The following is a 24,597-nucleotide window of genomic DNA, read 5'->3' as shown; positions in this document are numbered from 1 at the left end:
GAGTCTCCAAATGGTTTGATAGTTGCAGAGAAAAGCTTGGTGAAACAAGACTCAATGTGCTGGAGAGATCTGGCAGCAGCAATAGAGAGAAACAATGTTTTGAGTTCATTGACTCTTTGTCAGAACCAGTCACTTGACTCAATGTTAACTCCCACCTGCATCATTTTGAGAGTGATCACAAGTCTGTGATTCCGTATTCCATTAAAAGGGAGTTAAGCATACGTTGTATAATGTGGGACTACCGACATGGGCAGTTCCTTCCCTCAGATATATTAATCAATAGTTCTTGGTTTTAATGGCAGTTGGAAGCTTCCTGGTCATTTTTCTGATTACCAGATCAAATGCAAATTACTGAATTTAGTTGTTTAATACATTCATCCACAAGCAGAGGCTATTGCTGATGAGGCCATTACTTATTGTTGATCTTTCAACCTTTAACTGAGCAGTTTTCAAGATCACTTTCGGAGGCAGATCAAAAAATTCACCATATTATTTTCGGTTTGACCAGTTCATAAGGTAGACCAGTTATTTAAAGATGTTAATTAACAGGATTGACCGTGGCTTATTTACTGGCATACCCACCCGGCTGTGGTTTTCTGATATGAACTTTTTATTATCATTGGCTTTTAGGACCTGGGTGCTGCTGGGAAAGTGATGCTTGAGAAAGTGCTGGTGAGCTGCTGGCTTGAACTGCTGCTGGCTTGAACTGCTGCAGTCCATTTGGTGTAGGTAAACCCACAATGCCTTTAGAGAGGGACTTCCAGGATTATGACCTGGTTGTACCCAAGTGTTAGTTCTGTGGAGTTAGATCATTAAACCTGTGCCCTGAGATGCTAGTCCTTTGAAATATACCACTCTGCCAATATCTCCCCTGTTTATTCACATGTTCACACCATGGCAACTTATTGCCATGAGCTTTGGTTAAATAAATAATAGAATTGGAGACATGGAAAAAATAATGAAGAGGACACTACCATAAAAGATGGACCATACCTCCATGGGATTAGTTTCTCTATTTTTAGGAGAGCTACATTTTTGCATTCATTGGCATTTGTAGATATGGCTGAAACCCCTAATAATTTGCAGTCTGAAAATATTTTGGGATGAGGTGCTACTCATTGACTGAAAGGTTCTGGTCCCCACTGAGCCTGGTGTTTGCTTGAGCTGCGATGCCAATTATGTTGTGCCTTGGATGTGAAGCCACTTTGGGAGTAGATAACCAAATAGTTTTCGAGCATGGGGAAGTGAGCAGGAATCCAGCCGCAGACTTGTCTGAAGATTATGGAGAATGAAGGCTGAGAGTCTGGCTGTTGGAAATAGCTCTTTCAGGTAATCGTGAAGTCAGGCTGAACATTATCAACAGGAGAGGTGATGGCCTAGTGGTATTATTGCTGGACTGTTAATCCAGAGACCCAAGTAATGGTTTAGGAATCTTTGGAATGCTGCCATGGCAAACGGTGGAAATTAAATTCAGTAATTTGTATATGAATTGGAATGGTTTAGATCGATATGGGCCAAATGCTGGCAAATGGGACTAGATTAATTTCGGATATCTGGTTAGCACGGATGAGTTGGTCTATAAGGGTCTGTTTCTATGCAGTACATATCTATGATTCATCCTACAACTGTAAGCTCCACTGTTGTCTTCAGAACTCCTATCCATTATACTATAACCATTATTCAAAGCATTTTCTTTATCTTAACCAACTCATTTGCAAACCAAGTTTTCTTTTTTTTTGCATTCTGCTTCCCTTCCATGTTGTGTGGAGAACGCTTTTTGTTGTTTGGAACTGCATAAAATTGGAAATGTTGTATTTCTTTTTGCTGTGGTAGTTGGCATTTTTTATTCTTTGGCTTTGGAATTGCAATGCATGGGATGGTGATATAAGCTTGCTATTTTTATGTTGGCCTGGATGCAATGTCTGCAGAATTCTTTATTTTACCTATGGTATGTTCTTGAGCATAATATGCTCTACACTAATATTCTTTTAACAAAATAATGCTATATTTCCTTGAAATTATTCCTCCAAGTTAAGGAAGGCTTGGGGATATCATGCTGGGTTCATGGTAATGGCAGGTCCTCAGGTTGACCATTGCTTTCAGACATGACCTTTTTCTATATTAAATATTTATTTGGCAATTTGGTTCAGTTTTTTAAAATGAAAACCCTGTAGGTGTTTAGTAATCTTCTTTGTGTTCAAGTTCGGTCTCTTTATTTCATAGAAGCCGTAACCAGTGTAGGCAGTGCCTAACTTCTAATGGTCATTATTTCACCTGATTGTGTTAACTGCTGACATTGAAATTGCCAATGTAAACTGAATATGCAGTTGCCTGTATCAATGTGTTTGTTCTCGCTTGGCAAGTATATACTGTTATGGAATCAGTGGTTGCACTAACTAATACAGAACATGAAGACCATTTATACAGTTTGAAGAAAAGTTCGTTTATCACCTTGACTTGAGCTGGTTATCCATCAAGGATTACTTTTCCACCTGAAGGCTGTAATTTTAAGTTAACAAGTGACTGTACTGTTCCAATTAATCTCTTTTCAGGATTATTATAAAATCATCAAGAATCCTATGGATATGGGAACAATTAAAAAGCGCTTAGAAAACAATTACTACTTGAACGCCCAAGAATGTATTCAGGACTTCAATACCATGTTTACCAACTGTTACATTTACAATAAGGTAAGATCTTTACATATTTGTGAAAGTACATGCTGCTCATGTCAATCTGTTCAGCATCTACATGTATGAGAACAAGGCTAGATAATTAAACTTCCTCCTTTTTCTGAACTGTTTTGATATTTTGTTAGGTTCGGGCATTCGTTTGGTACCTCAGACGCCCCCAGTTTTCTGGTGTAAGCCTAGGTAGATAGGGACCCCTTGAAGTTCTCTATGATGTGGAATAGTAACAAAGAAGATCTGCTTCTGGATGAGTGCACTTTATGCATGTTCAAACAGCTCCTCCACTTAATACAGTGTTATCCAGCATCAATTAGGTGCCAGTTACTGTATGTTTGGTACTGGGTATGAGAAGGGTATTTTGTGATATCAGTTGATGGAATATTCCATTTGGTGAGGTGCCAGATGACGCACTTCATTGTTGTTTCTCAGGGTGTACAATATTTTGATTTAACAGTTGGAATCAGTAACTTCAGCTGAAGATGCAGGTGCTGCAGACTAAATGCTTGGTGTTTCATTGTGTTGCATCAGGGTTGGTTGTGCTTGATTTTGTATGAAGGAATGTGATAGTATTTTTGAAAATAAAATGCTGGATAACTCTGAAATCAGTGATGGTGAGTACGTTTAATTTTTAAATAAACCAGATGATTAATATTACCTTGTCAGCTGTTGCCTTGAAATAAGAAATCTTCAGTGGGCATAAATGTCTAAGTTTGGAATGTTGAACAGAACTGGAATCACTATTTACAGCTGTGTTGCGAGACAATAGCTGTCTACGGAGAAACAATTGCAACTAAATTTGACAACATGTGATGAATCATTAAGAATTGGTGCTAAGTGATTGCACTGTTTGGGTGATGTGCAATTGACTCATTAATAGGACCCAATATTTGATCTCAAATAGTGTGTAATTCTGAGATGAGCCTGGAATTGCATACAGTTCTGTTCGACAATTTAGGAGCAAATTGCTGGAGGGGAGAGAGGACATGGTGATAGAGAATGTAATGGGGAAAGCCAAAAGAAAGGCAAGAGATGGCAGTTGGTTCACGATTTGAAGGTGTTGAACTCTAATATTAAATTCCAGAAGATTGTAAAGTGCCTAGCCTGAAGATGAAATGTTGTTCCTCCAGTTTGTGCTGTGATTCACTGGAGCACTGTAATATGCCAAGAACAGACAAGTGGGCATGTGAGCAGGATGCTGTGTTAAAACGACCGGCTACTGGAGGTCTTCTGCAAAGCAGTCACCCAGTCTGTGTTTGGTTTCTCCAATGTAGAGTAGGCGACATTGGGTGCAATGAATACTACACACAAGATTGGAGGAGGTACAGGTGAAATGCTGCTTCACTTGGGAAGACTATTTGTTTAGACCCTTGGATGGTGAGCAGGTGTTGTACCTTCTGGAGTTACATGGGGAGGTGCTGTGTGAAGAGGGAGTGGTGTTTAGTGGTCGATGAATACCTCGGTGTCCCTGAGGGAATGATCCCTGTGAAATGCAGACCGGGGAGTGAGGGGCAGATGTGTTTGGTGTTCTGGAGTTGTCTGAAATGGCGGAGAATGATTCTTTGAATATGGAGGTTGGTAGGATGAAAAGGGAGGACAAGTCCCGATCACGCAGTTGTGAAAGGTGGCAAGGGCGGAAACATGGATGGTAGGTCCGGTTCAGTTGAGGGCCCTGTCAACCATAATGGGCGGGAAGGCACTGTTATGGAAGAAGCAAGCCATGTCAGCACTGCTGTTTTGGAAGGTGGCATCATCCCAACAGATGCGATGTAGGCGAAAGAACATGGAAACTGGGATGGAATCCTTGCAGGACATTGGGTGTGAAGTGTTGTAGTAAAGGTAACTATGGGAGTTGGTGGCTTTGTAGTGGATGGCAGTGAACAGTTTATTTTCTGAAATGTAGACACAGGGGTCAAAGAAGGGAAGGGAAGTGTTGGAAATGGACAATGTCAAAGTTAAAAAGGCACAGTAAATTGACCCTGTTAAGAATATCATGTGGATTCCATGACTTTGTAAACAAAGTGGATACCACAGGGAAAGGAAGTTTGGTTAGCAATTAAGCCTATGCTGTAGCATTATGTCCATTTCCTTCCCACTTCAGAAAGAATAACAAACCTTATTGGAGGTCCAGTTGAGATTTGCTAGAATGCTGCTAATGATGGATGTTTCAGTTGTTGCGGGGGATGGGTGGAGAAAGAAACTAGAGAAGCTTCAGTTGCTATCTGTAGAACAGCGAAGGTTGAGGAGGATGAAGAATGCTTAGAAAACAAAGGAGTTTTGTGTCTGCTACGCTCTCAACCATGCCCACTTGCTGAGTGGGGGTGTGGTGGTGGGGAAGAGAGTGGTTTGAAGGATCCTGGGATATAACTAGCAAGTAGGTTATCAGGGAAGCTTGTGATTTTATTTTATGTAGTTACAATTTTGAATGCATTGCCTGAAAAGGTGGATGAAACAAGTTCAATAATAATTTTCAAAAAAAAAAATAGTTGGATACATAACTGAAAGTGAGATGCTTGCATGTTGTGGGACAAGGGCAAGTGGATTGGTCTAACAGAACACACTGGACTGTGTGGCAGACCCCTAAGTGTTATTTTAAAATGTGTTTATGTATAATGAAATGAAGCAAAGAAAGCATGAAGTTGCACCAACTGCAATTAATACGTGTAAGTTTTTCAGTTGAAGCATTTGAAATGGCACATGTGAATGTATCACATTATTAATGTGACTCAAATATGAACAGAAGGGTATTGATGTTTAAATTATTTACGTGGGTATCATAGTACAAGTGAATTATACTGCAATTAAGTACTTTTTCACAGCTATTGTTTGCTTTCTGCATAGTTTTTAGAAAATTACATTTCAGTTCCTCTGCAAGAACATCTTAAATAAATGGAGAAAAGTTTGCAATTCTGTTAAAACACTTGAGTATGTTTGCTGGTCAGGTAATGGTGCTTGTGAAAATGTTTGTTTATTTTTGTTAAGGATTTAGAATATAACATCTTAGCTTCATTAGTATTTAGCAAAGCTGTTCAATCTAAATAGAGTGCAACATTTTCTCTGCACAATCAGGTTTTTATGCAGTTTGTTACCTTTTTAACTGTCAGATTAACAACTAAACATCATCTTATCAGTATCTTTGCGTTATTGCTATAGTTAAATTGTAGCTACTGAGTAATAATATTTAACTTCCATTAACAGCAAGGGGATGATATAGTCTTAATGGCAGAAGCTTTGGAAAAGATCTTCCTTCAGAAAATTTCAGAAATGCCACAAGAAGAGATTGAAATACCCATACAACCCACCAAAGGATCACGGGGTAGAGGCAGAAAAGAAGCGGGTAAGTGTCTATCTTGTATTCTTTAATGGCTGATACGTTCAGGCTACCCCATGTCTGTCCTAGCACTGACTGCTGCTTTGCTTGTGCATTTCACAATGATTTAAAAAGGTTACAGATTTCCATTTTGAGCATGTTACATTATTGTTCCACTTGGCAAAGAACCCACTATTAAATTTGAAGATACTTTTGTAGTTTGGATTGTTGTAGCTAATGAATAAAGAAATTTCATCTTGGTTTGATTTACCTGTGACATTGTGAATTGTTCAACCGCTGATAGTTGCATTATATGGCCATTGCTGTTTTTGTTTCCCCCTACTTGTATATCAGTTTCTGTTGTATATTGCCTGATCCAAGTTCTCTTCTAGTGTGGCTCTAAAATATTCTACCACCATATTTTTATGCAGTTTTTAACCTGTATGTTTTAAGTTTTTTTTTAAAAATATATCACCAAGTGTCATCTTTTGGACCTGATGGGATAGCATTGTAAAATCATCTTCTAAATTTAATTTGTGTAAAGTATTCCACTTGGTTATACTGTTGCCATGAACTTTTGGAAGGACAGTAGTTTGACCATTCTGGTGTTTAAGTTTTGTATCTGTGGTCAAAAATTATGCTAGCCTGATGTACGTAGTCACGAGGGCACTTCAAGGATATGCTGAAAGCCAAAAAAAACAGAAGACTGGGATGGTGACCGCTAACGCCTGTGTAGTGCTGTCGAAAGTTACTGTAAATATTCTTAGCACGTAACTCTATCTCAGTTCCTTTTGAATGGCAGTGTAAACAAGTATCACATCGAACCAGAAAAATGCTTATTTTCAGCCTGTTTTTAAAACGTGATGAAAATGGTCTAAATGTTTCTTCAGATTCTTAATATGCACAAATGAAGTATGCTGAATTGCTGCTAATTGCATTTTTGTTTTGTTTGATTTGCAAAACAGCTGCTTAGGAAGTGTTTTATCCCAAATGCTAGCAATAAACCACTAACTAGTGCCCTGAAACTAGCTTTGTAATGTAAACTGAGAATTTCATTATGCTAACATAATTTGCACATTGGCCACAGTGACACAGTATGAGCATACTTTAAGGGCATAGGTGGGATAGCAGAGTAGATTAAGTACATGTAAAATAAACCATTTAATATTGGTCTTGCCAACTCTTGTTCTGTGATCGTTTAATATCTTGTTTTAGATTTGAATTCAGCCATTTTTTTTTCAAATTTGTCTCCAGGGTATATTTACACAGACACTGGCTCCTCCTGGAGATTATTCACTTGCCTGCGTTAGCTTCAAGGAATTGATTTTTCCTTGGTTGTAAATAAATAATAAACTAATCGCATGGATCTGCGGCCGCATATGTATGAGTACACAACTATTCCTTTTGTAATGCCATGTTGGAAGGCTGTCTGATCGTTTGGATTATTCTTACTATGGAATTTTGTAACACTGCACTATAGGACCCTAATGACTTTGTCAAGTGCAGAATGGATGCAGTGTAGGGAATAGTTGGTATTTGTGTTTTGAGAAGTTTCAATTACACACAGGAGTGGTGTTTGTCCTTAACTATTATCAACCTATTACTTTAATCTGGAATTCATTCCCAAATCCCCTCCACCTCCTCAAAAATACTCCACAAAGCATATTGCTTCGACCAAGCTTTTGGCCTTCTCCACTTAACTGGCATGATGCCATAGTTTTCTGGATGTTCCTGTTGAACATCTTTGGAAGTTTTTTTATGTTAAATCTGTATAAATACAAGTTGTTGCTGCTCTGGACTTAGATTGTGTATCTACAGGAAATTACAGACAACAGAAAACAATCCACCTCTGATTTAGTTTGGAGATGTAACATGGTGATTTTTTTTTGAATGAGGCAGGTACTTGGCTAAGAATAAAGAGACTGTCCGTCTGTCTACTTTTCAGTGCTTGAATTGGTAGGCAGCTAAGTTGATTGAATACAGTAGAATAACCTCTGCCATTTTCCCAAATCTCTGCCACTTGGAGGACTTGAAAGTAACGTAATGCAGGAAGACTATCAATTCATTTTAACTTACTTGAATCAGAAATTCTATATTTCAAACAAACAGCAGGATCTTACGTGAAGGCAATCCATTCTCACCTTAAATAGAGTATTGTAAATATGTCCTATGAATTAAGGATGCCATTTATCAAAAGAAACAGGTAGTTTCATTTATGAACTGTGTGCCTGTAGTGCTTTATTTGAGGAGATCTTAGACTTTTAAAATTCTGTACTTTTGGTTTTCTGTAAGTAAATTGGCAGTGGATGAAATTCCTAAAATAATTTGCTGGCTAGATCACTGAGAATTTGCAAACATATTCCCTTTGCGAGGCTGTCATGCAGGACCACCTCTCTGATAGCAATACTGTGGTATCATATTACTACTATAGCTAACCTACCACTACTGATGTCACTACTAGTGGAAAGAATTGTTAGTGCTGCAGAATTTCCAAGCATCAAAATGATTACTGTCATAATATATTGATGATGTTCATTAAACTCAAACAGCTCTTGAGGGATTATGAGAAAAAGGATCAATTATGAGTAGATTTCCAAATTAAAATTGACTAACGCAAATGTTCATAATATACTAACTGCTTTAACTTACCATTTGGGTGTTTGGTATTTACGTATAAATCAGTAAGAAGCCATCTAAATAGATGGAGCCTTATTGATTAGTGTGTATTTTTTCCCTAGATTTATTTTTCTCTCTGGAAGATTCCATATGTTTTCTTTTCAACAAAAGTTGACAGCATGCCAGACAATCATTTGTAGAATGTTTCCCATGCCAGTGTTCTCCCAGGAAGTCAAAAGCAACCAAGGGACCACCATCATATTGAAGGACAATATTTTACAAGTGTATATACACCACCTTTCACATCCTTAGATATTGAAACTCATTAAAATGCCAGCGTGTAATTATCCTCATCATTGTAAGAGCAGCAGCTGTGTTGTACATAGCAAGATACCACATAGAGCATTGTTGCTAATTAATCTACATTGAGAACTGAATGTTAGCTTATGCTTTTAGAGCATAATTTACTCTGCATAACTTTTCCATGACTTGTTCCTTTCTGGAATTTAATACTTGATGTAGTACATCTGTGAACCATTTCTTCCTTTAGTATCCTATCAAGTGGATTTTAGCTTTTCGGAAAGTGTCATCAGTTCTTATTACTTATCTATCTCCCATTATTGAGATTGGCATGTATGGTGGGAGAAGTATTGAGGTGCCTTGTTCTTAAAAGGTTACTTTTAAAACAAATTGCCTACGGTTTCCTGCTGAATAATGACTTATTTAAACAGTAAGTGGTGTATGATAGCTGTGAATGGCTGATCTTCGTTATGTGGCAACCTATTTCAAGATTTCATTGGAGTTTAGAATCAGTCTGTTCTAAATATTTAATTGTTATTTTGTTTTCATTTAGTTCAGTCTAAACCCAACATGTCAACTGTACAGACTGTCACACAGACAACAGTGCCAGCATTGGCACCAACACAGCCACAGCAGCAACCACCCCAACGGGCACCTCAGGCATCGCAGCCACCACCACCACAGCCACAACTTCCTTCTGTATCGGTGCCAGCACCCACACCCCAGTCATTTCCTCCAGCGACTCCTGATTTGATAGTACAGCCACCAACAACGACTGTGTCGCCGCATACATCAGCTCCTCCAATGCCAACCCTCACGCCAACAACAGTAATGACAACAGCGTCACAGCCTTCAAAGGTAGACAATCTTTCAGTAGCTTTTCAACTAGTTTTGACCTCTGTTCTTCCGTTCTTTTAGACTTGAATCATCTGAATCTCAACATAGAGAATTTGATACAGCAAAGTCCTGAATGTTTTATAAAGTATACTTGTGTACTTTTTCAGTGGATAAACAGCATACTCTGAACTTTGCGAAGGATTTTTCTAGTATTCCCTGTAACTTATTTGCATATGAATTAATTAGTTGTAACTCATTCTCCAGACTGGGTACTGGGAGAACAGTTGAGTGAGATGATGCAACAAAAGTGAGACCCCAGAGGAAATGCAGACGGAAGTCCTTGGTGTCGATGTGTATTGTAGATTAATTCTAAACAAGTTTCCCAAAGTGGGGAATTGTCCAAAGGCATACCACTTCCTTCTGTTGTATCTGACCAAACAGTGCAGTATTTAAAGGAGTTGATGAAAACTGTCAACTTCCAAGACGGACCTTGTCTGAAGTTGCATGCCACCAGCTGTGCTTGTGGTTTTCGTCTGCTTGTGGCAGCGTTGTGCTTTAACGGTGAATAAAAATTGACTCATCACCCTTTCCATGAAGCAGTCAAGACTTGAACTTCAAGTTTTGTGGTGCTAAATGAATACTTTTGAAGTAGACTGTGTCTGTGTCTGTCTGGTTTTAATCAGTTGTAGGATAAATTTTATATGAATCTCTTCTCACTCGTGGCATCGCTGCCTCTCCACCACGCAAAATAAAGGCGAAAAGCAGCACTGTTTGGCTAATACTGCTGAGTTGAATTGTATGATTAGAGCTTCATGTGTACATTTTTCTTTTACAGCATAAAAAGGGAGTCAAAAGGAAAGCTGATACTACAACACCAACAACCAATGTTGCTGTGAAGAGTAGAGAGTCTTCGCCATTGGTGACTGAGCCCAAACCAGCAAAGATCCCATCCAGAAGTGGCAGACCTCCAAAACCTGTCAAGAAAGAAATGCCAGATTCTCAGCAGCAACACCTAGAAAAGGGTGCCGGTGGTGGGATTGGTAGTAGTGGTGGTGGAGTTGTTGTTGGCAGTGGAAAAGTTTCCGAACAGTTGAAGTACTGCACTGGCATTCTAAAAGAAATGTTCGCCAAGAAGCATGCAGCCTATGCCTGGCCCTTCTACAAACCTGTGGATGTGGAAGCCCTGGGACTGCATGATTATCACGACATTATTAAGCACCCCATGGATCTCAGTACTATTAAAGTAAGCCAATACCTACAGTCTTGCTGAAACTTGAGAGTTTGGATTATGTCGCAGCATTGAATCTGTTCTGTTTTGATTATTTTGTACGTGAGAAATAACCTGAGCAACATCTTTTATATTATCTATCTCAACATTGTACAAGTGCAGTCCCAAACAAAGATAATTGAATCATTTATGTTTGCATGGGGTGATGCCTTAATGTATTATAATACACTGGTCATAGAATTCATGCGTGTAGTCTGTAGAAAGACCAATTTGGACCCATAAGTGTTTAAGTTTGTGTTGCATTTTGAAGTTGAACTCAGCCTGAGCTTGTGTTCACATTATTAAAAGAATGCTGTGAATGACTTTTCTTGGTCTTTTATATTGGTCAACAAAAGTTTAAATACAAATAGATTATTATTTGAATAATCATAATCTGACCTTTCAAAAAAAATTAAGACTTTATGCTGAATCGGCAGTGTGTTATTCTTTTAAGGAAAATATTTTGACTAAAATATTTAAAAAAAAAAGTTGTTTGGAGCTGCTCAACTTTATACTAAATTCAGAAATGAGACCGTATAAAGCTGCAGAACTGCAAACTACCTCAAGTGAAGAGTTTCATTGTTTAATGGGAAAAATAACCAAGGTAGCCCTATTCACCTGTGCTTGTGATAACATAATTAATCAGGCCTTAGTTAAATTAATAACAACATTTTCAGAAAATTATTTATCCTGTATAAAAATGCCTTGTCATATACTCCAAACCCCTGTTGACTATGAAATTCATCTAAAGCTCAACTCAGTAGATATTAAATTTGTATTTCAATTTGTCCATTAATCAAATTGGTCAGTAACAAGGAGATTAGCTTTTGGTTTCCCATCCTAATTAATTTCTTAAAGAAAACAAGAACACCTTTCCCTTCGCTACATCAGTGCTTATAAAAACAATTATTTCGAATGCTGTGGTTAATTATGATCTTTATTTCACTGTCAGCCTGATTTGTGAAGCAGCAAATTAATTTTTAATGTAAATTTTTATTTAATCTTTTCTGATCAACCTGATCAAAGATGTTATTACATGCAAGAGGGACTTAAACCAGGTGTCCTGGTCCAAGGGTAGGGGCATAGAGCCACTAAGCAACAATTGATGATGTATGAAGTTGATGAGCTGCATCTGACAATATTTTGTGGGCTTGACCATCCTAGAATGATAACCAGGATCTAGCTTCAGACCTGATTGCAAATCAGTGATTTATTCTGCTCCCCCTATTGCAGTGACTTACCCCTCCCTTTGAAAAATGACAGGCCTCTAATCTAATCTGTAAACGTGTATAAAGACACCAAAAGCTTTAATGTTACAAAGCAAACTTCGTTAAATCAACCCTTAGGAATTCAAAGAAATGCAACTGTGTAGGTTACTCCAAGTTTGCTTGGCAAAATCCCACTTTTGCAAACTTGTAGCCAGTGTGTGTTATTTACAGTTGTTAGATGAAAGTATTGTTGCACTTCCTCCTTACTAAAGAGCTTAGACATTGTTTTACATAGCTTGTTTGAGGTTGAGGCATTGCATTGCCAGCAGATTGATATTTAAACCTAACACAGATTTCCCTTTGTCAAGTCTGTTTATGTGCAAGTATTTTGGTGATTTGGATAAGCTGAGTAAGTGGGCAAGTGCTTGGCAGACTTAGTATAACGTGGATAACTTCAGAGCAGAAACAGGCAGATTATTGTCAGGCTATAAACTGAGGGGTAGGGGTGGGAAATGTGCATTGTGACTTGGGTATCCTCATATGCCTGTCAAGGAGGCAAATAATATGTTGGCCTTTATAGAACAGGGATTTCTTGCTGCTATTACACAGGACCTTGGTGAGACCACACCTGGAATATTGTGCAGTTTTGATTTCCTCGTGAGGAAGGATGCTGTTGCTAACAAGGATGCACTGAAGGTTTACAGACCTGATTCCTGAGATGGCAGGACTGACATGAGAGGTTGAATTAGTTAGAATTATGTTCACTAGAGCTTAAAAGGATGGAAGGGCACCTCCTAGAAACCTATAAAATTCTAACAGGGCTAGAAAAGGTAGATGCAGGAAGGATGTTCTCGATGACTGGAGAATCCAGAATCAGCAGTTACAGGCTAAATTCATTCATAATGAAATGGGAACTATCTTTACCCAGAGAGTGGTGAACCAGTGGAATTTGCTACCACAGAAAGCAATTCAGTCCAAAACATTGTATGATTTCAAGAAGGAGTTTGGATATAGTACTTGTGCCCAAAGGGATCAAAGGATATGGTGGAAAAGCAATAATGGGCTACTGAGTTGGATGATCAGCCATGATTATAATGAATGGCAGAGGCAGGTGTAAAGGGCCGTATGGCCTATTCCTGTCCTATTTTGTTTCTTTTGGAGCTTTGCACTTGAGTACCAATGCATGGGTAAATTGAGTAAAGGGCACTAGTTTAATTTATGCTCCATTGGTTGAATTTATTTTGTGCTCCTTATTCTTCAGATTGTCAAATATTTGTGCTGTTAGTGTGAATTGCTAGGTTGAATTTGAGTGTCTTCCCTCTGACAACTGGGGGAGACGGTGATGTAACTAATTTTTTATGAAATGGCTAATTTTTAGGTTTAAAAGCTGGAAGCCCAATGCTATCTGGAATAAAAGTGTATAGACTGGTAAGTTAAAGAACTGGAAATCAATTAAAATCAGGGAATATGAGCAAAATTAAGAAAAGCCTGAAAATTGCATTTAATTTCAGTGACTTGCTGGGTGTTCAGCAGAAGGGCAAAATTTGAGTTCATTTTCATGTAAGAATTATGGTGGTTTTAAAGCATTAGTATTACCTTTGCAAAAAAGGATGCTGCTCATCTCACTAAAAGGAGAGAATAGTAGTCAAATTGTCTGAAGTAGAAGTAGATAACTCCAAGGCAGTTAAAATGTTTATTATTGACAACCAATAAGGATTTATGGTTGGCAAATCTTATTTGATTACTTTGACATTTTTTGAAGTATGGAGAGTGGATAAAAGCAATTTTTAAAAACATTTCAAAACTTCCAAAGGGTTTGATAAGGCGCCGAATAACATAGTAAAATAAATGCCTATGGTATTAAGGGGGCAATGGCTGCAATAGTACAAAATTCACCAGGATCACTTGGATAATGAGCGGTTGTTTCACTGACTAATACTATGTAAGGGTGTTTCCTGCGAACAGTATTAAGAATACTGTTCTTCAAGATATGACCTGGATTTGAACATTTGTGGCATAACTTATAAAATACACTTTTCAAAAAAAAGCAAGGAAGATAGATTTCAGGATGGGAATAGACTTGTGAAATAGATTGTGGTGGAGAAAATTAAAGTCTGGACTAATGTATTTTGGGAGGAAGGGCAGACAGTGTTATACGGAGTTATAACTAAATATGGCGGGAGAATAGAGAAACATGGGTTTACATGCTGAAAATTTTGAAGACAGAACAAATGTTTAAAAACATGATTATAGAATCCATAACTTTATAAATGGCATTTGAAAACAACAATATTGTGCTAAACGTTTAGATCTTGAATAGGCTTCACTTGTGTTGGCCGGTCCTATAAAACTCGCTTTAGGATAGATGCACGTTTTTGGAGGATGCATTGGAAATTTACTGGCAGGAGGGAATTTATGTGGTGAGGCAAGAGAATTTGGGGTTAATTCTTGAAGCTCAGATGGGACTGGGATGGTTTGATTGACAATCAAAACCATTCATGATTTTGAACCTCTTTGTTTTTAGTTCAAACCCAGAATTGTGAAATGAGGCCAATTGGATAGTTCCTTCAAGCATTTGGGGCTAAAGTGGATTCCAATCAACATCATAGCCTCAGAACTACCTATGATCATAACCAACAATTTATGTTCTTTAAATTCAATTACAGTAAATAATCACTTAAGTTGAAATGTATGCCAACAAAACTTTTGATCAGAGCACCTTAAATTCTTCCATAAAACCAATGTCCACTTGACGCAGGATAGATACACTCATCCTGTTGTTTTCCTTCTCATGGAAGTACGGTGTTAACTCATTTTTGAGACATGTTTTAACAGCCATGAAAGCAGTGGAGATGATATGATTGATAAATTCATGGGGAAATATACACTTAGACTACTGCACTGTTAGGGAAACAAAGTAAGGTTGAGGACAATTAGAATAATTGGGCTTCTGATTTGCGCTAACTGGGAAAGATTGACTTTAGATGAGTTTTACTTGATTTTGTGGCCTGTATTGCATTGTGTAATTCCATGTGCTAATAATCAAAGACCACTTATTCTGTTGACTGACTACACCTCAATTTTTAATGTAGAACTTATACTAGTAAATCTTGGTGAGCAATTTCATATTTGTAACCTCAAACAAAAAATGCTATATTGGTATCCAGTATCGAGCTTAAAGCAAATATTCATTGAACCGTATGATTGTGAAACTAAAATCTAATTTTAGGCTCTTCTGTTTCTATGATGGTAGCTTTTGAAGTTATAAATGTTCAATAGTTGGCTCAGTCCTCCAGAGATTGCGTAGGTTTGGAGTTAATTTTTGCTTATTCACTTCTTCCATTTACTCCTGATTATGCAATCCTTTCCATAGCTGGAGCAGCTATCCTTGGATTTATTAGGTGCTTTTGTCTAAGCCTTTAAGATGTATGCTTCTTTTAAAAAGTTCTTGTTAATATTGTAATTACTTGTTGAATATTTGTGGTCTTGAAGAAATTTTCTTTTTTAAAAAGAAACGTGATCAAGGTTGTCGGATTGTGGCAACTGGATAAATGCCATATTTCTACTGGGACTATCACCATGAGCTAGTTGAAGTTTCATTATCAAAAACAGCCATAGAAACGACTGTTGTGAATATTCACAACATTTAATGAGGAAATGAAGCATTACTGTATAAAAGAAAATCCAATTTTCTGATTTCTTGATAGTATTTGCCTAGAATTATTGTCAAACATTGAACAATGCAGGCCAAGTGATTGCTAATTGTTATTCATTGTTACTCAGCTGCAGGACCTAAATGTGAAAGAAATGTAGTCATTGAGAATGTTCTGAATTTTTGCTAACATTTTAAAGATAACGCCATCACTAGACCCAGGACAACCACATAGACACCCCTTGTTTTTGGCAAGGCCTACACAATATAACTGGCTACAAAACCGAAGCCAAACATAATCGGGGGCAACGGTACATCCCTACCCGAGCTCAGTGCATTCTATGCTTGTGTGGAACAGAAGGTCAACGAAAGAATGTCACCTATCCCAACAGCCTCTGATGCATTGTACCCCAGGTCACTGCTGCAGAAGTAAGACTGGCCTGCTTGAGACAAACCCCAGAAAGCAACAGGCCTGGATGGAGTCCCTAGCCATGCACTCGGATTCTGTGCAGACTAGCTGGTGGGATTACTCGCAGACACCTTAACTTTTCCTTAGCACAATCTGAAGCCTCCTCGTGCTTCAAGACCACCATTACCCTGGTGCCAAAGAAAAGTCATGCAGCATGTCTCTGACTACTGCTTGGTGGCTCTGACCTCATAATTATGAAGTGTTCAAGAGGTTAATCAAGGCTCATGTCAAATTGCCTTGATCCTTTGCAATGCGCCTACCGGGGCACAGTAGACACCTCCCTGGCCCTACATTCACCCCTGGAACATCTGAATAAGAAAGCTACCTATGTCAGGCTCCTACTTACTGACTACAGCTCCACCGTCAACACGATAATTCCAGACAAATTGGATGCTTGACTTTCCTGACCTGTAGACTGCAATCAGTAAGGGTAGACAATGGCCTAGTGGTATTATCGCTAGACTATTAACCCAGAAATCCAGCTGATGTTCTGGGACCCTGGGTTCGAATCCCACCACGGCAGATGGTGGAATTTGAATTCAAAACAAAAAAAGTGGTGGCACAGTGGTATACAGTCGGAAGGGAGTTGCTCTAGGAGTCCTCAACATTGACTTCGGACCCCATGAAGTCTCCTGGCTTCAGGTTAAACATGGGCAAGGAAACCTCCTGCTGATTACCACATGCTGCCCTCCCTCAGCTGATGAATCAGTACTCCATGTTGAACAACTCTTGGAGGAAGCACTGAGGATGACAAGGGTACAAAATGTACTCTGGGTGGAACGATTTCAGTGTCCACCACCAAGAGTAGCTCAGCAGCAATACTGCACATTGAGCTGGTCAGTTTCATAGGATATAGCTGCTCGACTGGGTCTGCGGCAGGTGGTAAGGGAACCAACGATGGAAAAGCATACTTGACCTCATCCCTACCAATACTGTATCTGCAGCTGGCAGATTAGTAAGTGTGACCATACTCCTTGTGGAGATGAAGTCTTAACCTCACATTGAGAACCACCTCCGTTGTGTTGTGTGGCACTATCGCTGTGCTTAATGGGACAGACTTAGCACAGATCTAGCAGCTCAAGACTGGGCATCCTTGAGGCACTGTGGACCTCAAGCAGAATTGCACTGCTCAATCTGTAACCTCACAGCTTGGCATATCCCCCACTCAACCATCCCCATCAAGCCAGGGGATCAATCCTAGTTCAGTGGACAGTGCAGGAGGGCATGCCAAGAGCAGTACCAGGCATGCCTGAAGATGAGGCATCAACCTGGTGAAGCCACCAAACAGGACTACATGCATGCCAAACAGCATAAGCAGCAAGTGATACAGAGCTTAAGCGATCTCACAACCAATGTAACAGATCGAAGCCCTGCAGTCCTGCCACATCCAGTCGTGAATGGTGTTGGACAATTAAACAGCTCACTGGAGGAGGCTCCACAAATATTCCCGTCCTTAATGATGGAAGAGCCCAGCACATCAGTGCAAAAGATAAGGCTGAAGCATTCACAGCAATCTTCAGCCGGAAGTGCCGAGTGGACGATCAATCTCGGCCTCCTCCAGTGGTCCCCAGCATTATAGATACCAGTCTTCAGCTAATTCGATTCACTCCATGTGATATCAAGAAGCGGTTGGAGACACCTAGATACTGCAAAGGCTCTGGGCTCTGACAAATTCCAACAATAGTACTGAAGACTTGTGCTCCAGAACTTGCCTCTCCCCTAGCCAAGCTGTTCCAGTACAGTTACAACACTGGTATCTACCTGGCAATGTTGGAGTATTGGCCAAATATGGTCCGGTACACACACAGCAGGACAAATCCAGCCTGGCCAATTACTGCCCCATCAGTCCTGATTATCAGTGAAGTGATGGAAGGTGTCATCAACAGTGCTATCAAGCAGCACCTGCTCAGAAATAACATGCTCAGTGGCCGGTTTGGGTTCTGCGAGGGCCATTCTGCTCCTGATCTCATTACAGCCTTGGCTCAAGCATGGACAAAAGAGCTGAATTCCAGCGGTGAGGTGAGAGTGACAGCCCTTGATATGAAGGCTGCATTCGACAGTGTGGCATTGAGGAGCCCTAGCAAAACTGGAATCAGTGGGTATCGGGGGCAAACTCTCCAGTGGTTGAAGTCATACTTGACACACAGGAAGATGGTCATGATTGGTGGTCAATCATCTCAGCTCCAGGACATCTCTACAGGAGTTCCTCAGGGTAGTGTCTGAGGCGCAACCATCGTCAGCTGCTTCATCAGTGACCTTCCCTCCATCGTAAGGTCAGACATGGGGATGTGCAATCATCGGTGAACAATGTTCAGCACTGTTTGAGACTCCTCGGATACTGAAGTAGTCCATGTTCAAATGCAAAAAGATCCAAACAATATCCAGGCTTGGGCTGACAAGTAGCAAGTGACATTCACGCCATGCAAATGCCAGGCTATGACCATCATGAATGGGAGACAATCTAACCACTCCCTTGGCATTCAAAAATGTTACCATCACTGAATCCCCCCACTGTCAACATTGTGGGGGTTATCATCGACCAGACACTCAGCTGGAATCACCACGTTAACACAGTGGCTACAAGAGGCTAGGAATACTGCGGCAAGTAACTCACCTCCTGACTCCTCAAAGCCTGTCCGCTATCTACAAGGCACAAGTCAGGAGCGTGATATAATACTCCCCACTTGCCTGGAGGAGTGCAGCCCCAACAACACTCGAGCTTGACACCATCCAGGACAAAGCAGCCCACTTGATTGGCACTACATCCACAAGCATTCACTCCTTCTACCACTGATGCTCAGCATCACTGTGTACTATCTACAAGATGCACTGCAGAAATTCACCAAAGATTCTCAGACAGCACCCTCCAAACCCACGACCACTTCCATCTGGAAGGACGAGGGCATCAGACAAATGGGAACACCACCTCCAAGTTCCCTTCCAAGTCACTCGCCATCCTGACTTGGAAATATACCTCTGTTCCTTCACTGTCGCTGGGTCAAAATCCTGGAATTCCCTCCCTAAATGCATTGTGGGTCAACCCACAGCAGCAGGAAAAAGTAGTTCAAGAAGGCAGCTCACCACCACTTTTCCTAGTTACCCTTGAGAAGCGCAAGGAATGCTGGCCAGCCAGTGATGCCCACATCCCACAAATGAATAGGGGGAAGAAAAAGTATAAGCAACAACTGGTGTGCTACAAGGCTGTGTATTCAGCCCCCAACTATACTAATACACTCATGATTATGGCCAAATTCCAATCTGAACTCTATTTACAAGTTTGCTGACTACACTGCTGTTTTAGGTTGTATCTCAAACAATGATGAGACAGGTACAGCAGAAGAGGTTGAGTGCTTAGAGTAGAATGGTAAAGGTACCAATCTCTCCAATGTCAACAAAGCACGGGAGCTGATCATTACACTGCTTCCTGAAGTCAGAGGGCATGTCCTTGCCTGCATCAATAGTGCTGAAGTTGAGATGGTCAAGAACGTCAAGTTCCTGGCAAAGCTGATCACTAACCATTTGTCCTGGTCCATCCACGTTGACATGATGTTGAAGAAAATGCAATAATATCTCTACTTCATGAGGCTAAGGAAAATCTGCATATCCACAAGGACTTTTACTAATTTCTACAGCTACACCATAAAAAGCATTCTATCTCATCGCATCATTAGTGTGGTATGGCAACTGCTCTTCCCAAGACAACACACAACTACAAAGTTGAGAGTGCGGCTCAGCCCATCATGCAATCTAACCTTGTATCCGTTGACTCCATCTGTGCTTCCCGCTGCCTCGGGACAGCAATGCAATCAAGTAACCACCATGGTTATACTTTCCTTTACCCTGTTCTGTCAGGCAGATGATGTAGAAGTTTGAATACACGTACAGATAGATTCAAGAACAGCCTCCTTGCTGTTGTGAATGGAACACTCAAACGTTAACTCTTGCCCCCACTGCCCACCACCACCCCCACCACTCACGCACGCACACAACCCTTTCTTCTGTGCTCAGTTCTGCTGCCCTGATGCACTTTGTATGGTATGATCTGCCTGTATAGTATGCAAGACAACACCTTTCACTGTGTCTGCGTACATGTACAACAAGACGTTCCTTCGTCTGTGAGATCGCTGAAAAGAAGCACAGCAGAAGCTTCATTGGCGGCTCCACTGATGATACCTAGCATAGTGACTAAACGTCTGAATGAGAACAAGCCAGCTTGGCGAGCAAGTCATTAACTTCATCCACAACCCGAGCTACAGATCCTAGCCAATTCTTTAAACATCTATGCTAAATTAGCTAAAAATAGCCCGACAATGGGAAGCCTTCACCAATCGACTGAGCGCTACAACTTCACTTTCTCCGCGAGTCCCTCAGGAACCAGGTGCTGTCCTGCACCGTGAAGTACAAACCTCTACTCAACAACCCACAGGCATATAAAATAGCTGAACAGAATGGACGCAGAATGCCACGAGTAGTGTTTTATGATGCCCATAACCAACTCCACAGGTACGAACGGGAAATTTTGCGCCAAAAATCACAGTAACTAAACACTATGGACCAGAAGTGGACTGCAATCCTAGAACAGGCCATCACCATCAATCAACACAAAACCAAAACTAAAAGGAGACACCAGCTACAAGAAAAACTCATCAGACTGATCCATTATAAAGACAAGGACAACAACAAACTGGATACGTGGATAAGCAATCTATCCAGCAGACAACGCGCAGAAACTGAGAGCTGTCCTATTACGCAGACTGAACTGTAACTGCAAAGATGTGAACAGAACAGACTTTGTGGCCGCCCTGGAGACTACATTTAAAAGACAACAGACTCACGGACGAAACACAACAAACCATTCGACAAACTATAATCCCCCGCACTACACAGAAGGAACAAAGGGGACTACCTGAACAGAGAAAAGCACTAGATACACTCCTCAGAGGCTCCACTGATTAAGTCACCTAGTATGGTGACGAAACGTCTGAACGAGAACAAGCCAGTTTGGTGAGCGAGTCAACAACCTCCCCCACAACCAGAGCTACAGATCTTTGCCAAAACTTTATGCAACTCCTTGAGTACTACAGAAATCTTCAAGTTCAGTTCTGTACCATAGGTTGCAAGTCTTTAATACTTCTGTTGAGTTATGAATGTGGATGTACCCTTCGCAGCCTAGAAGCTTTGAGTTTAAAATTAATTTATGCACTTGTCATTTAGAAAGGCAATGCAGATTTTGCAATATATATTAATTATTAGCTTTTATTCCTAGTCTTTGCTTCCATTTTGGCACTTATCTTACTGACTGCTTTCCCATTTTTTTTAATTGTTTTAACCCTAATCTTTCTCAGTGCTGCTGTTTTTCAATTCTCTTGTAACATAGTTTTGCCGTACTTGCTGATGAGAATGGTGAACTGTTTGATTTAATTATGTGGGATCCAGGAGACTGAAGAGTTGGAAGGGGAAGATATCGAAGTGTTCAAAACAAAAGAAAATGATTTTGTGATCTTTTCATATGTTAACTTTTTTCATTTACATGTTCCTCAGTGCAATGTAAGAAGTAAAGAGGGGTAAATTCTCAAACTTATAAATTTCAGTTGCACTTGTATGGTCATTGGAGAAGTCTGGGAAATGTTCTACAGCCACGCAAGGGTCACTCAGCTTACTTCTATCCATCCTCTTTGTAAGGCAAGTTCATCTATTTGTTTTAGGGGATTGAGGATGTAGAAGAGACTGAAATATATTAGGAGGTTGGACTAGATGTGAGGTTAGATGGAGGAATTAGTCAGAAATGAAATAAAATTTGGGCGAAGGTTTTAAATGAATTATAAACCGCCAAATTTCAGGATGAGAAAAATCTAATCGAAACAGAGGAAAATGATGGTTTGGGGATTTTAAGAGTAAGGGGTGTAACGGGAGAGCTTGGAGAATAAGTATATGATTCCCTCACTAGTAGAAGTAACAATAAAAGACCTCTTGACAACTTTTACTGCAATTGCACATTACAAGCCAAGGTCATGTGTTGGAAACCTCCCAGTTATCATCTGTAGATTCTGACATGTCATCCACTTGTAAATGCGAAATGGGTTGATAGAATATTGTTTACAAAATTTGATTTGTGTTTACATGCTTATTTTCTATAAGGTCCGAAGTTGCAGTGCATCTCTGATTAGCTCAACTAGAAACAAGTGTTCCATTCCTAAAATGTTTATTTTCTTAATTGAATATTTTATTTAGTGGTGCATATATTGCAATCGTGCTGACTTGTAATGATGTGATTGTCTGTAATTGTGTTCAGTTTCATTGACCAATGATACAGCAATCATGGGTTCACCCTCTGTAGAACCTATTGCCTAATTATGATTTCCACAATGTGTGCCTCCATGGGTTTGATCATTTAATGTTGGCATTAAGCAGGCACATGGTTATTACTCCCCACGAAACTAGATTGGCCTGTAATGAAATAATTGTTTTTCCTAATGAACTCACCTTTATTTTGTTGGGAATTTCTACCATTTGGGGGGCAGGGTGGGTTAAGGGAATTGCTGTTGCATCATTTTGTAATTTGCTGTGTACAAATTGGCTGCAGAATTTCCTATATTACAACAATGCCTGTACTTTAAAAGTACTTTGGCCTGAGGCCTGGAATTGCTATATGAAAAAAGACAAATATTTATTCACTGGGCTTACTTTCTATTTGTGATGAAATGGTGCAGCTTGTGCTGCCTCTTATGGAGTCAAAGGCAAACCAGTATTGGGGCTTGGGAGCCAAGAAAGGGACATGAAAACAGACATTCAAGTTGTGGAGCAGGTCTAGAATAAATAAGTGTTCACAGCTTTTGAGAGTCTGGGATCTGAGTAACAGTGGAAGATGACAATGACATCAGTGAGTATGACCTGTTTCTAGTTTGACGTCAATATTCTTTGTAGCACTAAGTATATCAGATTATTTCTACAAGTTACTGCAGAAGGATCATTTATTAGCATTTTAGGATGCATATATGTACTGTTAATGTTGTTGTGCTTCAGTTGTGATGGAGGCATGTGTAGGTGGTGGCAGTTTATGGAGTGGAGATTTTTATGTTGGACAGTAGAAGGGAAGGGACTAAGAATCTGTCTTTTGTTGTGCCAAATCCTGTTGAGGATTACGAAGAGCATGGGAGCATAATACAGGAGTTATTGAAGTAAAAGCTTTATGTAAGTGATAAGGAAGCACTTCATATGAACCTTGGGGAGAGTAAGGAATTGCTGAATAATGTCTTTGAATGTTTTCTTGGGATCGGAGTAAAGGGATATTGGAGTATTACACTGCACTATCCGTTTTTTGCATGCTTTATATGAACCCAATTTCAATGAAAAGTAGAGAATAAAATTTTCCTTTCTCAAAAAAGGCATTTGGAAAAAAATTCATGCCAGTGCAAGTTGTTCTCCACTACATTGCTCCTTCTGAAAGGATTCACATGTCAAGCAGTTTTTTCATCCTTGTGTTGCAGTGGAATTGTTGCTTGTTAGGTGCACTGATTCTGATACATTTGATAGTTAAGTTTGTCTGTATAGCCCAGGAAGGGCAAATCTTGTCAACGTTCCCCTCCAGAAGCTTTAGAAATTGTAGTGTTTTTTTTCGATTGAAGTTAGTTCTGCGGTTACAACAATAATAATACAATGGTTTCTGAATGATTACAAGCATGCTTGTGAATCCCACGTTTAACCTACTTTCCTGTTGTTCTTCTAGTCAAAAATGGACAACAGACAGTATGGTGATGCTCAAGAGTTTGCAGCAGATGTTCGGTTGATGTTCTCTAATTGTTACAAATATAATCCTCCTGACCATGAGGTGGTGGCCATGGCAAGAAAACTGCAGGTTGGTATTTGGTTACTTAAAAGGGATATGCTATATTGAGTTTTGCCTATTAGTCTCTAATGTTTTCAAGTGCTTCGGGACGTCCTGAACATGTGAACAGTGAGATATTAACAAATGTGAAAAGATTTATAGGTTTATCACCTATTATTTAGGGGGAGGCGCTGGACTGTTAATCCAGAGACCTGGATAACATTTTGGGGACCTGGGTTCAAATCCTGCCACAACAGATGGTGGAATTTGAATTCAATAAAAAAAGTCTGGAATTAGGAGTCTAATGATGACTGTGAATCCATTGTTGATTGTTGGAAAAACCCACCTGGTTCACTAATGTCCTTTAGGGAAGGAAACTGCTATCCTTACCTGGTCTGGTCTACATGTGACTGCAGACCCATAACA

General features: G+C 39.8%; 1 protein-coding gene across 3 annotated transcripts; it reads left to right on the top strand.

The window, feature by feature from the left end:
- Positions 1 to 2,558: 2,558 nt before the first annotated feature.
- LOC109933316 (bromodomain-containing protein 4) lies at positions 2,559 to 24,255 on the top strand. Of its 3 annotated transcripts, none has more exons than XM_048593341.1 (6): positions 2,559 to 2,690; positions 5,886 to 6,024; positions 9,467 to 9,771; positions 10,586 to 10,993; positions 21,938 to 22,023; positions 24,073 to 24,206. In XM_048593341.1, the coding sequence occupies exons 1-6, from the start codon at positions 2,580 to 2,582 to the stop codon at positions 24,131 to 24,133; spliced, it is 1,110 nt and encodes a 369-aa protein (XP_048449298.1). In that variant the 5' UTR covers positions 2,559 to 2,579; the 3' UTR covers positions 24,134 to 24,206. The 3 variants fall into 3 exon arrangements, with proteins under 3 accessions (XP_048449298.1, XP_048449299.1, XP_048449296.1); XM_048593342.1 differs by having other exon boundaries at positions 21,938 to 22,028; positions 24,073 to 24,182; XM_048593339.1 differs by lacking the exon at positions 21,938 to 22,023 and having other exon boundaries at positions 24,073 to 24,255.
- Positions 24,256 to 24,597: the final 342 nt, after the last annotated feature.

Source organism: Rhincodon typus, unplaced genomic scaffold (genome assembly GCF_021869965.1).
Source record: "Rhincodon typus isolate 14 unplaced genomic scaffold, sRhiTyp1.1 hic_rhity00002690, whole genome shotgun sequence".
Lineage (NCBI taxonomy): Eukaryota > Metazoa > Chordata > Chondrichthyes > Orectolobiformes > Rhincodontidae > Rhincodon > Rhincodon typus.
This window is presented reverse-complemented; position numbering and strand designations above follow the sequence as displayed.

Bases quoted from the DNA above. Each gene is read 5' to 3' on its own strand.
- LOC109933316 (XM_048593339.1), top strand. From the start codon at position 2,580: ATGGATATGGGAACAATTAAAAAGCGCTTAGAAAACAATTACTACTTG. The intron at 6,025-9,466 runs GTAAGTGTCTAT...GTTTTCATTTAG, and splicing joins TAGAGGCAGAAAAGAAGCGG to TTCAGTCTAAACCCAACATG. The intron at 9,772-10,585 runs GTAGACAATCTT...TTTCTTTTACAG, and splicing joins CAGCGTCACAGCCTTCAAAG to CATAAAAAGGGAGTCAAAAG.